At 31.2% G+C, this 15,774-nt stretch overlaps 2 protein-coding genes across 3 annotated transcripts; both read right to left on the bottom strand.

Moving 5' to 3' along the window:
- Window positions 1–706: 706 nt before the first annotated feature.
- LOC146922704 (F-box/FBD/LRR-repeat protein At5g56420-like) lies at window positions 707–4,795 on the bottom strand. Its single transcript, XM_085715497.1, has 3 exons — window positions 2,997–4,795; window positions 1,265–1,438; window positions 707–1,167 (listed from the first exon to the last, which is right to left on the bottom strand). The coding sequence occupies exons 1-3, from the start codon at window positions 3,690–3,692 to the stop codon at window positions 880–882; spliced, it is 1,158 nt and encodes a 385-aa protein (XP_085571623.1). The 5' UTR covers window positions 3,693–4,795; the 3' UTR covers window positions 707–879.
- Window positions 4,796–5,108: 313 nt separating this feature from the next.
- LOC146922703 (putative protein phosphatase 2C 9) lies at window positions 5,109–9,900 on the bottom strand. Of its 2 annotated transcripts, XM_085715499.1 has the most exons (6): window positions 9,851–9,900; window positions 9,516–9,699; window positions 7,616–7,855; window positions 7,020–7,296; window positions 5,892–6,046; window positions 5,109–5,618 (listed from the first exon to the last, which is right to left on the bottom strand). In XM_085715499.1, exons 2-6 carry the CDS (start codon window positions 9,552–9,554, stop codon window positions 5,481–5,483), a joined length of 849 nt encoding a protein of 282 aa, XP_085571625.1. In that variant the 5' UTR covers window positions 9,555–9,699; window positions 9,851–9,900; the 3' UTR covers window positions 5,109–5,480. The 2 variants fall into 2 exon arrangements, with proteins under 2 accessions (XP_085571625.1, XP_085571624.1); XM_085715498.1 differs by lacking the exon at window positions 9,851–9,900 and having other exon boundaries at window positions 9,516–9,808.
- Window positions 9,901–15,774: the final 5,874 nt, after the last annotated feature.

The following is a 15,774-nucleotide window of genomic DNA, read 5'->3' as shown; positions in this document are numbered from 1 at the left end:
TATGAATGAACATGTCCTTGTTGACGAGAAATGTACTTTTCCTAACACGAGCCTAACTGTAGAACCATGCTTTAGATAACTATTTCTCCTAATTTAAAAGTTAAATGAGGTAATATTTGTGTAAATTTTACATACTTTTGGCAAGTTTTACAAGTTATTTCATAACACGGAGTCATGGACCTGGAACATTGATTCCAAATTTTTGTAATAAGGCACACATTACTGACCTCTCTCATGCCTTAATTCTATGCAGGAATCTAATTGGGAGAAAAAAAATGTGCTTTACATATGTTTAGGTGAAAAAACATTGAATCCACTTGTTCGAATTTCTATACAGTGGGAAGGTGAGCAATAAACCTACAAGGCCAATGGATACAAGCAATTTTAATACAAGCAAACATCACACCTTAATCAAAAACCAACCCATCGTAATGCAAACAGAAACCCACCGCCAATGTTTTGACAAACACAATATTATGAATCATGACAGCTCCAAAAACGATGATACGACCCTCCTCCTTGATAACTCATGCCCGAAACTACTCATCCAATCTAAGCAATAGAGAACAGCCGAACTGCAATTTAAGTCGCAAAAACACTGACTGATGCGATATGAAACGACATATATACGCAACAAAGGAAGACGTACCGCCATTCACAAAAAGCATGCTTTACTCCCATAACACATTATGCAGCACACACAAACTAAAGAAGATTCAAAGATCCAACCAAATTATATTTCAAGCTAGGACAGCTCTAGCAACTCAAATAAACCAAAAAAAGCACGAGGGACTAATTGTATAAACTATACAGGAGACAAAACCTAGATTGTTCAACCCATCAAATTTAGTACTGATGGTAGCATATATCTAGAAACATTCATTTCAATAAAAGCTTACATGCGGGTGAGGTCCTTGGAAAATAGGATAAATTTTCAACAAATTGGGCCCTCTGCATTGTATTTGAGGAACCATGAACGTGTATCGTCATATCCTGTAAAAGTCTTGCATTCTTCAAGATATATATTGCAAATCGAAAATCCGCTTCTGCAACATCATAGTTTATAATGTTACATGTTGTAAGATGAGACCTAACACACTCAGGAACATGATCTGGGTATTTCCAATCATCTTTGGTTGTTTTCGTCATATCGTGTTTTATCATCTTCTGTTAATCATAGTCAAAAAAGGGTTTGTAAAAATACTTGATTAGAAGATAATAACAAACAAAAACCAATAACTATCAATTGAGGTGACAAACAAACCTTTTCAATGTAAAGAGCTTTAAGTTTGGGACAATTGAAGAGCATTTTCACTATCTCACTCCAGTCACAAGTGTCTCGATAATACCAATACATCCGAAGTTCAATTAAGTTTTCAAACAGACGAAATTTTTTGTCATAAGAATTGATTTGTTTGTTGGGAAGGCTACACCCCAACTGCACAACACAAAACCAAATCAAACAAAGATACATAATATTTATAATAGGCTTAATTACACTTTTGGCCCCCTAAGTATCCAAAAGTTGCGATTCAGGTCCCCTAAAAAAAATAACTCTTTTCAGGCCCCTTAAGTTCACTTTTGGTTGCAATTTTGGCCCCCTAGCCCAATTTTGACCCAGTCAACAGACACGTCAGCGCCACGTGTGTAAATTTTTTTATTTTATAAAAAATAAAAAAAATATTTTTGTAATTAAAAAAATGTTTTTTTTAATTACAAAAAAATTTGAAAAAAAAACTGAAAATTAATAAAAAAATTGAAAAAAAATATTATAAAATTCTGGAAAATTGAAAAATAAATAAAAAAATTTAAAAAAAATAAAAAAATTCTGGAAAATTGAAAAATTAATAAAAAATGATTAAAAAAATAAAATAATCTAAAAAATTCTGAAAAAAATCTGGAAAAAATTCTGAAAAAATAAAATTTCGAAATTTTCTGAAAAAATTAAAATTCAAGAAAAATGAAATTTTCGAAATTTTAATGAAAAATAAAAATTCTGGAAAATATTAAAAAAAAATTCGAAATTTTCGAAAAAATTAAAAAGATTAATCATTTTTAAAAAAATGAAATTTTTGAAATTTTCATTAGTATTTCTCAAAATTTCAAAATTTTCATTAGCATATATGTCGAGCTTAGGTTTTTTCAGTGTATTTTTCGAAACTTCTAAATTTTCATTAGTATTTTTTCCGGAAAAATTTTCATTAGTATTTTTTCCGGGAAATTTTCATTATGTGTATTCCGGTTTATAAATACACAAAAATTCCCGGAAAAAATACTAATGAAAATTTCGAAAATTTATAAATATTTTCCATATTTTCCAGAATTTTCAATTTTTTCAATTTTCCAGAATTCCGTTTTTTTAAGAATTCCGTTTTCAAATTTTCCAGATATTTTCGAAATTTTTAAATTTTTTTCAATTTTTTAATTTTTTTAATACTAATGAATTTTCAATTTTTTTAATCATTTTTTATTTTTATTAATTTTTCCTGAATTTTTAAATTTTTCCGTATTTTTTCAATTATTTTTCATTTTTATTAATTTTTCAATTTTGCAGAATTTTTTAATATTTTTTTTCAATTTCTTTATTAATTTTTCAATTTTCCAGAATTGTTTTCAAATTTTTTATTAATTTTTCAATTTTTCAGAATTTTTTAATATTTTTTATTAATTTTTCAATTTTTCAGATTTTTTTTTAAAAAAATTCAATTTTTTTATTAATTTTTCATTTTTCCAGAATTTTTATTTATTTTTTAATTACAAAATTAAAAAAAAAATATTAAAAAATTCAAATATGCGTCCACGTCAGCGTTGACTGGGTCAAAATTGGGCTAGGGGGCCAAAATTGCAACCAAAAGTGAACTTAAGGGGCCTGAAAAGAGTTATTTTTTTTAGGGGACCTGAATCGCAACTTTTGGATACTTAGGGGGCCAAAAGTGTAATTAAGCCTTTATAATAATGGTATCATATCATATCATATCATATCATACCATACATACCTCAGATAGAGTTGGAAAGAACCAATAATCCCGTGGAAACAGAACAATAGAGGTAGTGGCTTTGATCAGGTTGGATAAGGGTTCACAGTATCTTGTAGACTTAATACCCCCAGCCTTTCCCATAACATTTATAGTACTCAAATCCTCCAATTTGGGACAGCCATAAAGAACTTTCATTAAATCATCCAAAGTATCGAAAATAATGTTACAGAGAACAAGAGTTTTGAGCAAGGGAAGATCAATAGAAAAACCAACCATACTGAGTATGGTAATACCCTGCAATTTGAGGACCACAAGTGTTTTGCAGTAGAAAATACTTGGGGAGGAAACGCCGCCCATCCAGATTATACTCAAATCCTCGATACCACGCCGTTTTGCTGCTTCGACACATTGGTTTAAACGGAAGCAAGGCCTCCGGACTTTATAATGACAAAAAATATATAACGTTTTGAGGGGAATGTGTTGGATGCGCGGAGAAAGCAAAACTGCGTTCATGAATTGAAAGAAGCGAATCCATGTTCCAAAGTTGTAAATGCTCTCGATGCCAAGGACATCGAGCAATTCCGATAGTGGGACCCACGACTTGGAAACAAACCTTGTTCTGAAAGCATCTCTGGTTGAGAGTAGAGAGAGTATGTGTTTCAGTATATCTTCTGGTAACACGTTCATCATGTTTGTTGACGACGACGACGACATTATTTTTGAGCGTGAGAAGCGATGAACAAGATAAAGGCACCGATGCTTCTGCAGTTTTTGTATCGTGTTTGGCAAGGAAACACAGTGAATCGTTTTGCCGTTATGAATCTTGTTCTACACGGTTTCATTCTTCTGTATATATAGGAAGAGGAGTGGGCCAATAACTTAGTCTGTTTCTGTTTAGGGCTCTTCAAACTATGAGAATTGTTACATATACCAACACATTTGGTATTTGCACCCCTGCACTTACAAGTGAAATGTGAAGAAATATAATCTCAATATTATTTGTATTTTCTTTCACTATGGATGTCATTTTTACTTCATTTTGATAGTCATTTCAAATAACTTTTATGATCATAACAAACGTAATTTTTTTTTTGGTTAACTTTAAACTTTTTTTTTAGGACTTATTAACTTTAAACTTAAGACCCTCAAAAAAAAAAAAAAAACTTTAAACTTAAGAGAACCGTGTTTCGGATAATGCTAAATTGCAGGGGTTACAATACCAAATTTTGGGGTATGGTTAATAATTCTACCAAATACTTCAGAAAAGGTTAAGTTAGCATCCCAAAAATGTATGCAAGATCTTATAAAAAAAAATTGTGATATAAGAGACTAGTTATTTGGATTTCCACTTGATTTTTGAGTTGTGTTTGAAATTTATTCAATGGGATCCAAGAAATTTGAAAAGAAAAAGTTTTTTTTACCAATATTTGAAGAGTTTGAGTGTATCTCAGGCACTAGGAGTTTAAAGCTCAAAGCCGTTCATCTACTTACAGCCATATGTATCCATGTATAACTATTGACTATCAACTCATGTTTACTCAACAAGATGTATCAAAATCGATTTTTTTTTTTGAAGAGGTTGAAGTAGCCCGTCAAAATTGGCACCAATGAAATGTATCAAAATCGATTAATATGGAAAAAATTTGAAACAAAAATCATCAAAGCACTATATTGAGAGATCAAAAGTAGCCTTAAACCAAAGAGAGATCAAAAGTACAATTAAGTCATTTGAAAATACATATCAGTTTTTTTATTATAGAAGAATTATTTGGCATATTGTAGACGACGTTCTTCTACAAGAGCTCGACTTCGAAATAGAGGCATTGACTCTGCCCTTTGAATTATGTTTTTTGTGACAGTCAAGATATTTTTCATGTTTTATTCTTTTGGCACTTAAAAGCAGTATATTGACAGATCAAAAGTACGATTAAGTCATTTGAAAATGTTGATCACTTTTAATTTTCACGGACTAAATATTTCATAAATTCATCAAAAACAATTTATGCTATCTCTGAAAGCGTGTAGGACCATATGGACGACAAAACTCTTTGCTGTGAGAAGAAAAGGAAAATCTCGGTCGAAAGAAAAACAGGACACACTCCAACAAACAAATATGGAAGGGACCAATCGTCAACAAACAAAACAATAGCAATTATCCAACCAGTAATTAGATGCATATAACCTCTCAATCAATCTACATATAGTTGCCTTCTCTCATGTAGATTCCTAATATTCACACTTGAAATAAAGAAATCAAATCAAACAATCTCAAACCAACAAAATCTAATCAGTAAACAAATTCAAAAAGTTGACGCACCCCTCCTTTTTCTTTAACAAATTACCTAAATGAATTTAGTCAAAACTAACTCCAACCAAGTATGTAGTATATGATGTGTTGTTGCAGTCCATGAATTGGCATGCCATGTAGAGATATGTATATACCCTTATTTTAGTGTTATAAACTTCATTCTTCAAGAAACCTGTTTTGAAGTGTATCAATCATCACCTAAACCTAACCACAACACAAGATATATCATCTTTACTTTCTCTTTTTAATGCTTCAGCTGTTAATTGCTTGGCTGCTTTCAGTGGATCTTTCACTTTTCTAGCAATATCAACTGCCTCTTGATTTGCCATTACCTGATTTTCACATATGCAAACAAAAATGATTTCCGTTTTTTAAATAAATACCTTTGAAAGAAACTACAATGAAAATAACCAAATATGCTCTAGTACATGTTTGGAATTACGGTGAGTTTGACAAAATCACAAGGTCACTATGATTTTGTTGACGCTTCAAAATTTAGCTTTACCGAAATCAGTGACGCCATGATTCCGTTGAACTCGTCACTAATCTAAACATGCACTGAATTTTCAGTTAAGTAACAAGTATTTGGGTTGGAATGATTATACCTTCCAAAGTCCATCACTTGCAAGAATTAGAAAGTCAATATCAACATCTACATCAGTACTATGTACATCGGGGTCTGATCGCAAATGAGACTTTAGGCTCTTGTCTCCAAATGCACGAGCAACAGCCAGTTGTCCATTTACTCTAGGGACATCGCCTGAGAAATACCAGATTTCATTGCCAATGTTATTGTGGTGTTGAAAGAAACAATATCAAATACAAATTTCATTTTGATACACTATCGATGTAAACAAACAATTTTATGATTACGATTGATCATATGTGTAACTTTTAAAGTAATTCAAACATCTTTAATGATTTGACGATTACGATTGATTAATTGTGTAAAAAATATTTACACAGGCTGTGTATGTCAATTGAATCCTACCACTTACACCCTAAGTCTGTAACAAACAACATCACAATATGAATAAGTTGTTTCTTTGTTACTAGGTAAACAAATGTGATTTGACTGCACAAAAAACAACTAAAGCTCGTAGTTCTGGACTTCTGGTAGAACTATTTGAAATTATCAGTATGGACACACAGTTGAGTTCCCCACCAAGAATCACGCGGATTATGGAAAATATGGTTTGAGAAAAAAGTAAAAAAAAAAAAAAAATGAAAAAAAGAGGATATTTTCTTCTCAACCTAATTTCATGGACTGCTTACAACCAATTGAAACCACAACCATAAAGCAGTTCGTGATGCACTAAACAACAACAAAACCAACTAAAGCGTTTTTCTACTAGGCAGTATCAGCTACATAACAGCGCTATAATATCCTATCATTAATCATATCTAATGATAAAACATTGCATGCACATATCTTCAGCATACATGCTAAAACTATTTAAATTGAGATTCTACCATCTTTTGCACAATAGGTGTTATGTCAACGTTTTCTACTTTTTTCCATGATACATTAAACAACATGAAAGAAACTTTAACATTTGAATTCAGTTATGGTTTATGAAACAAGACAAATCCAAACACAAAATATAGTTTCTTTACACAAAATGCTAGCTATATACTGAACGAGAAAGACAAATCCAAACAAAAAATGAGAATCTGAAAGCAGACAGATTGGAAACGGAGGAATAATGGTTAACGAGAGCATTTTTAAGTACCTGGAATGTTGGAGACAAAACCGCCTTTATTCTCAATGATGCCTCGTTCTGTGTTAGGCTCATGATCAGTAGTCAATTGCACTGCTTGACCTTTTCTTGAAAGAACCGCTCGTGAATCTCCGACATTAGCTGTCCATAACATTTGACCATTGATTAATATTGCAGTAACAGCTGTTGATCCACCACGCCCCAAATCAGAACTATTTGAAAGAATTGCCTGATCTGTGTTCAGATATGCTTTTGAGATAGATGCAGCAGGGTCATCCCAAAATGCACCCTATGATAAAAATCAAAAGTATAAGAATCTAGAATTTCAAATTTGAATTTTGATCAAACTAGCATAGAAAATTTACAACGATTTTTCAGAGTAAATACTCAATTCAGTCCCTGAAATTGTCCATTTGTATCAATCAGATCCTCTGCTCTATCGAAATTCTAAAATAGAACCCGCCTTTTCAAAACAGCAATCAGCTTGGTCCCTCTGTTAGCGGCTATTTCGCGATTTCGATAAAGCGTAGGTCAAGTTGATACTAGTGCACAATTTCATGGACTGAATTGGGTATTTACCCATTTTTCATAACTTTCAGAGTAAATACCTCCTTTAGAATGTTGGAAAATAGATTTTTCTGTAAATATGAAGGTACTTGATCTCCCAAGTGGCCATCGTAAATAGCAAACAAACCCAATTCTTTTCCTTGTACTTGCACAAAATTAGCGACGTGGTAATCCTCCATCGGATGATTGGCTCGCCCTTTCACTAGGGTGAAACCATACTTTATCGATCCTTCATGATTTTTCCCTTTTCCGGTGCTGCATGATGAACGCGTGGATACAAGCTATAGAATCAAGCAAAACAAAGTAAAAGAATAATAAATCAGCTTGAGGGAGCATACAACAATAAAGTCGGAAAAAGTAATGATTTGAGACTCATCCAAAACGAAACAAATGCATTGCACTCCCAATATCCTAAGTTATTTCAACTACAATAAAAACAAAGATTATGGACATGGATATGTCAAAAACCTAAAACTTTGTACAGCCGACTTTTATCCTACATGGTGATAGATCTTAAAATACATACAGGTAAATTGTACAGCAGTAATTACTATACCATTAAGAGATTAAAACATAATGATCAAAACTATTCAGCAAACATTAGAATCAAGACAAAACATAAGTACTAATATGCAAAAAATTAAAACAGAAGGATCCAAAACATTCAGAAACATTGGGACCAAAACAAAACATTAATGATTATGCAAGAAATCAAAATTACAAGAAATACCAAGGGGGCACATCAGGATGAAGGAGCTAAGTCCCCTTCCCAACATAATCAAAGACAATTAATAATACCAAGATACACTATACATGGAATAATAATAAGGGAAATGTTAACTTGTGCCCTCAAGGCACAAGTTAATGATTCAAATATAGAAAAAAAACTTATTGGAATGTGTGCATTGCATTTAATATTTAACTTTTTAATCATTTAAATGCACAAAATTTTATAGGAAGTTTCTTCTTTTAGGTTTCTTAACATGTGCCCTAAGGGCACAAGTTAACACTACCCTAATAATAATACTAAGAATGAAGACCCAATTCGGTCCCTGACAATTATATAATGACCCAATTCAGTCCCTGACAAAAAATCAACACAAATTAGTATGTGATATCCCCAATATGAAAAATGTGACATTTTCATACCGGGGACTAATTTTAGTCCCCAATATGAAAATGTCAAAGATTAACTTGGGTTTATTTTTTTGTCATGGACTGAATTGGACGGTGAGAAAATTGTTTAGGACTGAATAATCACCCTTTTTATTGATTTTGATAAAACTGAATTGGATCATTACTCTAATACTAATATTGATGATTTCATACATAAACATGAATCTCAAACAAGGGGGCACATCAGGATGAAGGAGCCAAGTCCCCTTCCTAAGATAATCAAATACAATTGATACCTAGATACACTATACATGGAAATGGAATAATAATACTAAGAGTGAAGACCCAATTCGGTCCCTGACAATTCTATAATGACCCAATTCAGTCCTCTACAAAAAATCAACACAAATTAGTCTGTGACATTTTCATACCAGGACTAATTCTAGTCCCCAATATGAAAAATGTCAAAGGTTAACTTGGGTTTATTTTTTGTCAGAGCGACTGAATTGGACCGTGAGAAAATTGTGAGGGACAGAATAGGATCACTTTTTTTTTATTGTTTTTGATAAAACAGAATTGGATCACTACTCTAATACTAATGATAAACTGAATAATACTAATATTGATGATTTCATACATAAACATGAATCTCAAACAGAACACAAGCTTTCCCTCAAACCAATAACAAAAAACAGATAAAAATACAGACATAGAGATTCAAGCCAATCATCATCCTTAAAAAAACACACCATACAAAAAATTGAATAGCCTTCAAATTCAACAAACAAGAAAAATAAAAACTTTACTGTAACATAACATTCATACCTTAGAAAAAGAAGACTTTAAACAACAAAATTTATCCATGAGAAAAAACAAGGGTTGACTTGAACAACTTGATCAATATTTTTTTCTACACCAAATTCTCAGCATAGACACTTCAATTTGGAATTTTGAATGAAACCCACTTCTCAAAATTCTCAAAATCAGAAATTTTGTTGAGAATTGAAAACTGTGTGATGAGAGAAACAGAAAAGGTTATAGTGAAAAAAGAACCCTAAAAACCCTTGATCAAAGCGAAACCTGCGACAGAAGAAAAGGCAAAAACAAAAGCATAGAATATGTTTTTTGTAACTTAGGAATTATAAAATGTGCCACCTTACCGGTCCAATTAGAATTAAAAATTGTTAAACTTGGTCTTCTTTGGTTGGATACTTCATGCTCTTTTTCTTCCTCTTCTTATATGCTTGCTACCTCTATTGTTATTAGTTGGACCAACTAAAATAATATGAAAGGAAATATAATTACTCTAATAATAATTAAAATAAATAAGAAGCTACTAAAAAAGTAAAAAAGAAAAGGTGAATTTGAAGAGCAAAAACTTGTTTGAACAAGAGGAATGTTATTTTGTCTAAAAATGAAATTATATACTATTTAAAAAAATTATACGATGTCAATTTTTTTTTTATTTATTTAACGGAAAGTGACAAATATGTTGTTAATTTTTAGACATTCAAATAACATTTTGTTTTTTAATCTTGTTCATAAAAAAAAATTGTTTTTAATAAAGATTATGAGATGAGAGAACGTTGGTTTGGGCTTTGTATCCGTATTTATGTGTTTTTTTTTAAATAGAATAAATGACAATATTCATTGGAACATACACGAGTCAAGAGTTTATTCCCTGATTATTATGACGTCGAATCTAACAATTTTATCATTTTTACTCGTTGAATTAGGATTTGTGGTTTCTTTGATAAAATATTTAAGTGATTTGTTCAGTCATTGTTCTAAATGGTAAGGGATTTAAACTCTTTAAACAAGTCCTCCAACCTAATTTTTTTTTTGAACAATAAGTTCTCCAACCTAAATAAAATATATTAATTGCTTTTTTCATAATTTATTCTTGTTTATTGTATTTTAATACACTTAATTAACTGTTACCAAAAGTACACGTAATTGTTTTAATGATAATCGTATCAATAATGATACTATATATATATATTATTATAAAAAGAAATATATATTTTTTGGTAAAAGAATAAAAAATATTTTATCATAGACATTATCTTTTTGATATAAAATGGATATTTGAAATGGATATTGGAGTACTTATTAAAGCCTTAAATTTTTTTTTTGATGGAATGATTTCTTTAGATAATTTGCATAGTTCTAAACACATTTTTTTTGAATAATTCTAAAAGACACTTGATATCTCTGCAAAAAAAAAAAAAAAAGGACAGATGGAGTGCTTTTTTTGGTCAACTTTTAGCTGTTCCTTTGTCACACTGTTACACGGTTTATCCGTCTCTTTTTGTCTATGGCTTTTCTTTTTGACTAGTTGTTATTATTTCCATAAAAAGAATATAACGTATGGGAATAACCTATTTCCTTTCTGTTTTAATTGATTCAAGATATGATGGGAGGGTGACCTGACTTTCTCTTGTTAGATGCATGCAACATCTCAGAAATTGTGGAACGTGTATGTGTTTGTGTATATCTATTTTTTTTTTTGGATTACAAGAGGGCTAATGCCCAAAGAAAAAACAACTACCGCTTAACTATCCGCGGTGTGGAAATGTCAATAGAATCAGCTAACATTAACAAACTAATTTGAGCAGGACAATGTTCATATAAAACCAAGGAAAAACCCACCTCACAAGCCATATTTGCCAATGAGTCTGCACAAGCATTTGCTTCTCTGTAGGAGTGTCGAATTCGGACCTCCCAATTCAAACTTAGCAGCTTCCTAATATTTTGCAAAAGACTCCAAGCTGCAGCTGAACCCCCTTTTGTCGAAGTAATAGTAGAGACTACTACCGAAGAGTCCACGTGAAGCTCCAATTTTTGAATCCCACGTGCACGAGCAATTTTCAAACCTTCAAAGACTCCCCATAATTCTGCAATATAAGCATTACAGCAGCCCAAACCTTTTGAGAAACCACACATCCAATCACCATTTTCTCCCCTGATAACTCCTCCACAACCAGCAAAAAGGCCACCTTTAGAAGCTCCGTGTGTATATCTATTTAGCGAGTCTAATAATGTTTTTTGAATTTCAACTAAACAAAAATAAATAAAAAATATTCATTATTGTTATGAAACTATTAGAATAAGAACATGAATAAAGAGAAGTAGAGAAGAAGAGAGAAAAGGAGAGAAGAAAGATGGTTCTATTATTCTCTTGTGGTATACAATTATGTTACATGTGGTCATTATAGAGAAGTACAATGCTATGACTTAGGAGTTAAGTACTTAAGGGATAAGTACAAATATGTGTGACTTAGAGAATAAGTAATATGGTGTCACTTAAGAGATAAGTACAAGGGTTTGTGGACATCCACTTATGATATTCATAACAGTTATGAATTTTGAAGGTATAATTTGATTTAGGTTAACTTGGGGCCGACAAAGCAATGTGGTTGTAATGTTCAACGAAAATTCTCTCTCAAATATCCATTGAACTATAGTTAACTATCATTCGATAATTTTAGAATCGGTTGAGACACTTTTAAATTGATTAATCTGATTTAAAAAGTATTTTCCAACATTAGTTAACAATTGTTTTTCAAACATATGGTCTTGATGACCAAAGCCACTTTTTCCAAAAGCTTCTACCCTAGTACAATTAATTGATCATAAAATTTGAGGAAATCATCTCTAGTGATTTCATGGTGACGTCGACCATATATTAGAGAATCAAGGACAGTCACCATACCAATCGTCTACTTCCGGGACATACAGTAGAAACTCTTTAATTTAATACTCGGTAAATTAATAAACTCTCTAAAATAATAAATTTGTCCGGTTCCGACTTGGGCCAATGTAAAAAATTCAAAAACTCGATAAAATAATAAGATAATAATTTTTCGGGAGATCCCTTTATAATTTTTGGTCCCAAGAAAATCATAAATTAATAATTCATAGAAACTGAAAAAATATATATTAAGAATACATTGAACACATTTGTTCCTCTTGTTTACATTTACTGTACTTCAAAAGTCATTATTGATTTCCAATGCATATGAACACAGTAATTACTAATTTACGTTGAGTTCCAAGGTTCGCTGCAACGTAATTCTAAGAGGCATAAACTAAGTTGCCTTTTTGTTTGGTATGTACAGTATAATTACTTAAAAACTCTTTAAATTAATAATTATTAATTTATCGATAAATTAATAACTCTCTAAATTAATAAATTTCTCCGGTCCTAACATTATTAATTTATAGAGTTTTAACTGTACATGGAAATCTAATACGAAATTTAAGAGTCTTTTTAAAGCTCATACTAGTATTTTAATAAAATCTTTAAATTTTGTTTAAATGTTATTTTTAAATGGTTTAGAATACAAAATTATTTAATAAATCTCCAAATTCATGCCACTAACCGTAAATACAGTAGCTACAAAAGAGGTTTGCAGAATAAAGATTGAAACACATGGTTTGTCTCAGGGATTTAATATCACCAACCTTCTCATTCAAATTATTATCCTTATTCAAAGAAGGTCTAAAAAACACTTAATTATAAGTCAATGTTATGGTGCCATCATTCCCTCTCCAAATGGAGTTGCACGACCAATTTTGACGAGCTGACTTAAATTTTGTTAGGCACTGCAGACTTGTATTGTTTAATAAGTACACTAATTGATTGCAGGAATCATTTCATCTTTTTATTGTACGATGAGTTAATTTTTTATTTATCTAGTGTTAATACGAGTTTTTTACTCTATCATATTTTTTTTTATTAGTGAATCTTTCAATCATATATAGGGTTAGCCGCCTCCCACTTTCTCTAAACTTTTCTCTTTTTATGTTCTTTCATTAGGGTGGTTTTTGTGTTCTTTCAAACACGGTGTTAATTTTTCTCTTTTTACTTAAATAAATGGTTATCCACACATATTTGTTTATTCTTTTTTTGTGTTTTTTAGGTTTCGTCGTTTTATGTATCGTTGTGTTTGTTTGTCGTCTTGTGCAACGTTTGTTAGTTTTTTTTTTTTTCCATCTTAGTAAGGTGTTCATTGATTCAGTTAAAAGTGGAACCAAACATATGAATTTTTTTTAGCTTTGGATTTGATAATAAAACCTAAAATTGTATCATATCCAAGGTGTATGAGTTAACCAATACTGGTTATCACATACCAAATAATTATGATACTTCTAAATTGATCAAATGCAAGCCAACCAAATTTCATAGAAGCATTTATCTATTTACCGCATTAATTTTACCTTCAAACCAGATAGCAACTTAAAATGTAAAATAATACCTTTTATGGTACAAATATTGCACTAATTTTTTCTTCTTCTTTCCAATAATCAAAGTATCATTAACAAATTGGAAATGAGTAACTCTGAAATATCCATTATTGTCCACTTGAAAGCCACATAACGTTTCATCACCTTAGAAAATAACAAATTAAATCCTTCAATTGCAATGAAAAATAAGAAAGGAGATAGAGGATCCCATGTCTTAACCCATAACGCATAAAAAATTCACCACGACTGCCATTTACAAGAACATATGTCATGGTTGTACTCATACATTTAGATATCCAACACCTAAACTTAGAAGGAAAGTTCATCCTTCTCATAATATAATAAAGATAAGAGCAATCAACCAATTCATAAGCATTTTCAAAATCAACTTTGAACATAATCAAATCAGTTTTCTTTTTCTTAGCTTCATAAAACCTCAATTGCAAATTTACAATCAAAACCCCATTTAAATAAAATTTACCTTCCTTCCACAAAAGTTGAATGAGTTGGCGACACCACCTTACCAATAATATTTTTTAATCTATTTACTGCATTTTGAAAGAATCTTATAAATACAACCAACCAAAGATATGGGTCTAAAATCTCACAAAGATCGAGGATTAAGAATTCTGCTCTTTACCCAAATGCTTTTGCTCACTCCCAAAGTAAAAGTCCAAAATGCCCCTACGCATGTTAACTCACGTAGCGTGAGTTAACTTACGCTAGTTATAAGATGAACGTGACTTAAGTCACGCTGCGTGACTTAAGTCACGTTGCGTGCTGTTATTAGCCAGGCAGGACCACATTCTGTCTTATTTTGTTTACATTAATCTAAATTATTTTCTTAACTTTATTCTAAATTATTTTATTAACATTATTCTGAAATTATTTTGTTAACATTATACTAAATTATTGATTCGATATTATTCTTTAACTAAATACAAATATAAATAAAAGTAAATGGACTAAATTAATATTTATTCATTAAATACAACATTAGAAAATAAAAGCAAATATAAAATAAAAAGGTATGAACAAAATTGAGGCATATAATAATATCTCATTTCATTAATAATTCATACATTACAATTGTTCATTACAATTATTCATACAATAATTTTGAACTAATTCACTAAATCTACTTATTTTATCCTTTTTGGGGTAAAAAGTAATCAATTTTCGTGGGGTAAAATAGTGAGCAGCCTTCTTGGGGAAAATACATCATCAACCCTTGGGCTAAATTTAAATTTGGTTTTTTTTACCACAAGAAGTTCTTTTTACCCACGGTAAAAAGTTTCTGCGGTTAAAAAAGCAGACTTAAAATTATCCCAAGGGTCGATCACTTCCCCAAGTCGGCTACTCACTACTTTACCCCGACGAAGTTTGATCACTTTTGCCCCCAAAGAGAATATTGAAAAAAAATGAAAGAAGAGAAATAGAGGGAGAGAGTGAGGAGGGGGAGAAAGTGATATGGTGTGAGGAATTAAGGAAGTATGGAGGGGTATTTATAGGTAGAAATGGGAGCCTAGGTTGTATCTAACTTAAATGTGGTAAAAAAACGTGTGAAAGTGGTAAAAAAAACGTGTAGAAAAAATGTTGAAAAGCTGACCAAAGTTGGAAAAACGTTTGTTCTTCACCGGCCAACTAGCGTGAGTTAACTCGCGCTAGTGCTAAGTGGTGCGTGACTTAAGTCACGTTCATTATACACTAACGCATGTTAAGTCACGTAGCGTGACTTAACATAAGCTCAGAATACACTAGCGCATATTAAGGTGCGTAGGCGTATTTTGGACTTTTACTTTAGGAGTGAGCAAAAGCATTCGGGTAAAGAGCA

The sequence above is a fragment of the Medicago sativa genome, chromosome 5 (genome assembly GCF_051527215.1).
Source record: "Medicago sativa cultivar Bolivia chromosome 5, Bolivia_mono, whole genome shotgun sequence".
In the NCBI taxonomy this organism is placed as follows: Eukaryota; Viridiplantae; Streptophyta; class Magnoliopsida; order Fabales; family Fabaceae; genus Medicago; species Medicago sativa.
This window is presented reverse-complemented; position numbering and strand designations above follow the sequence as displayed.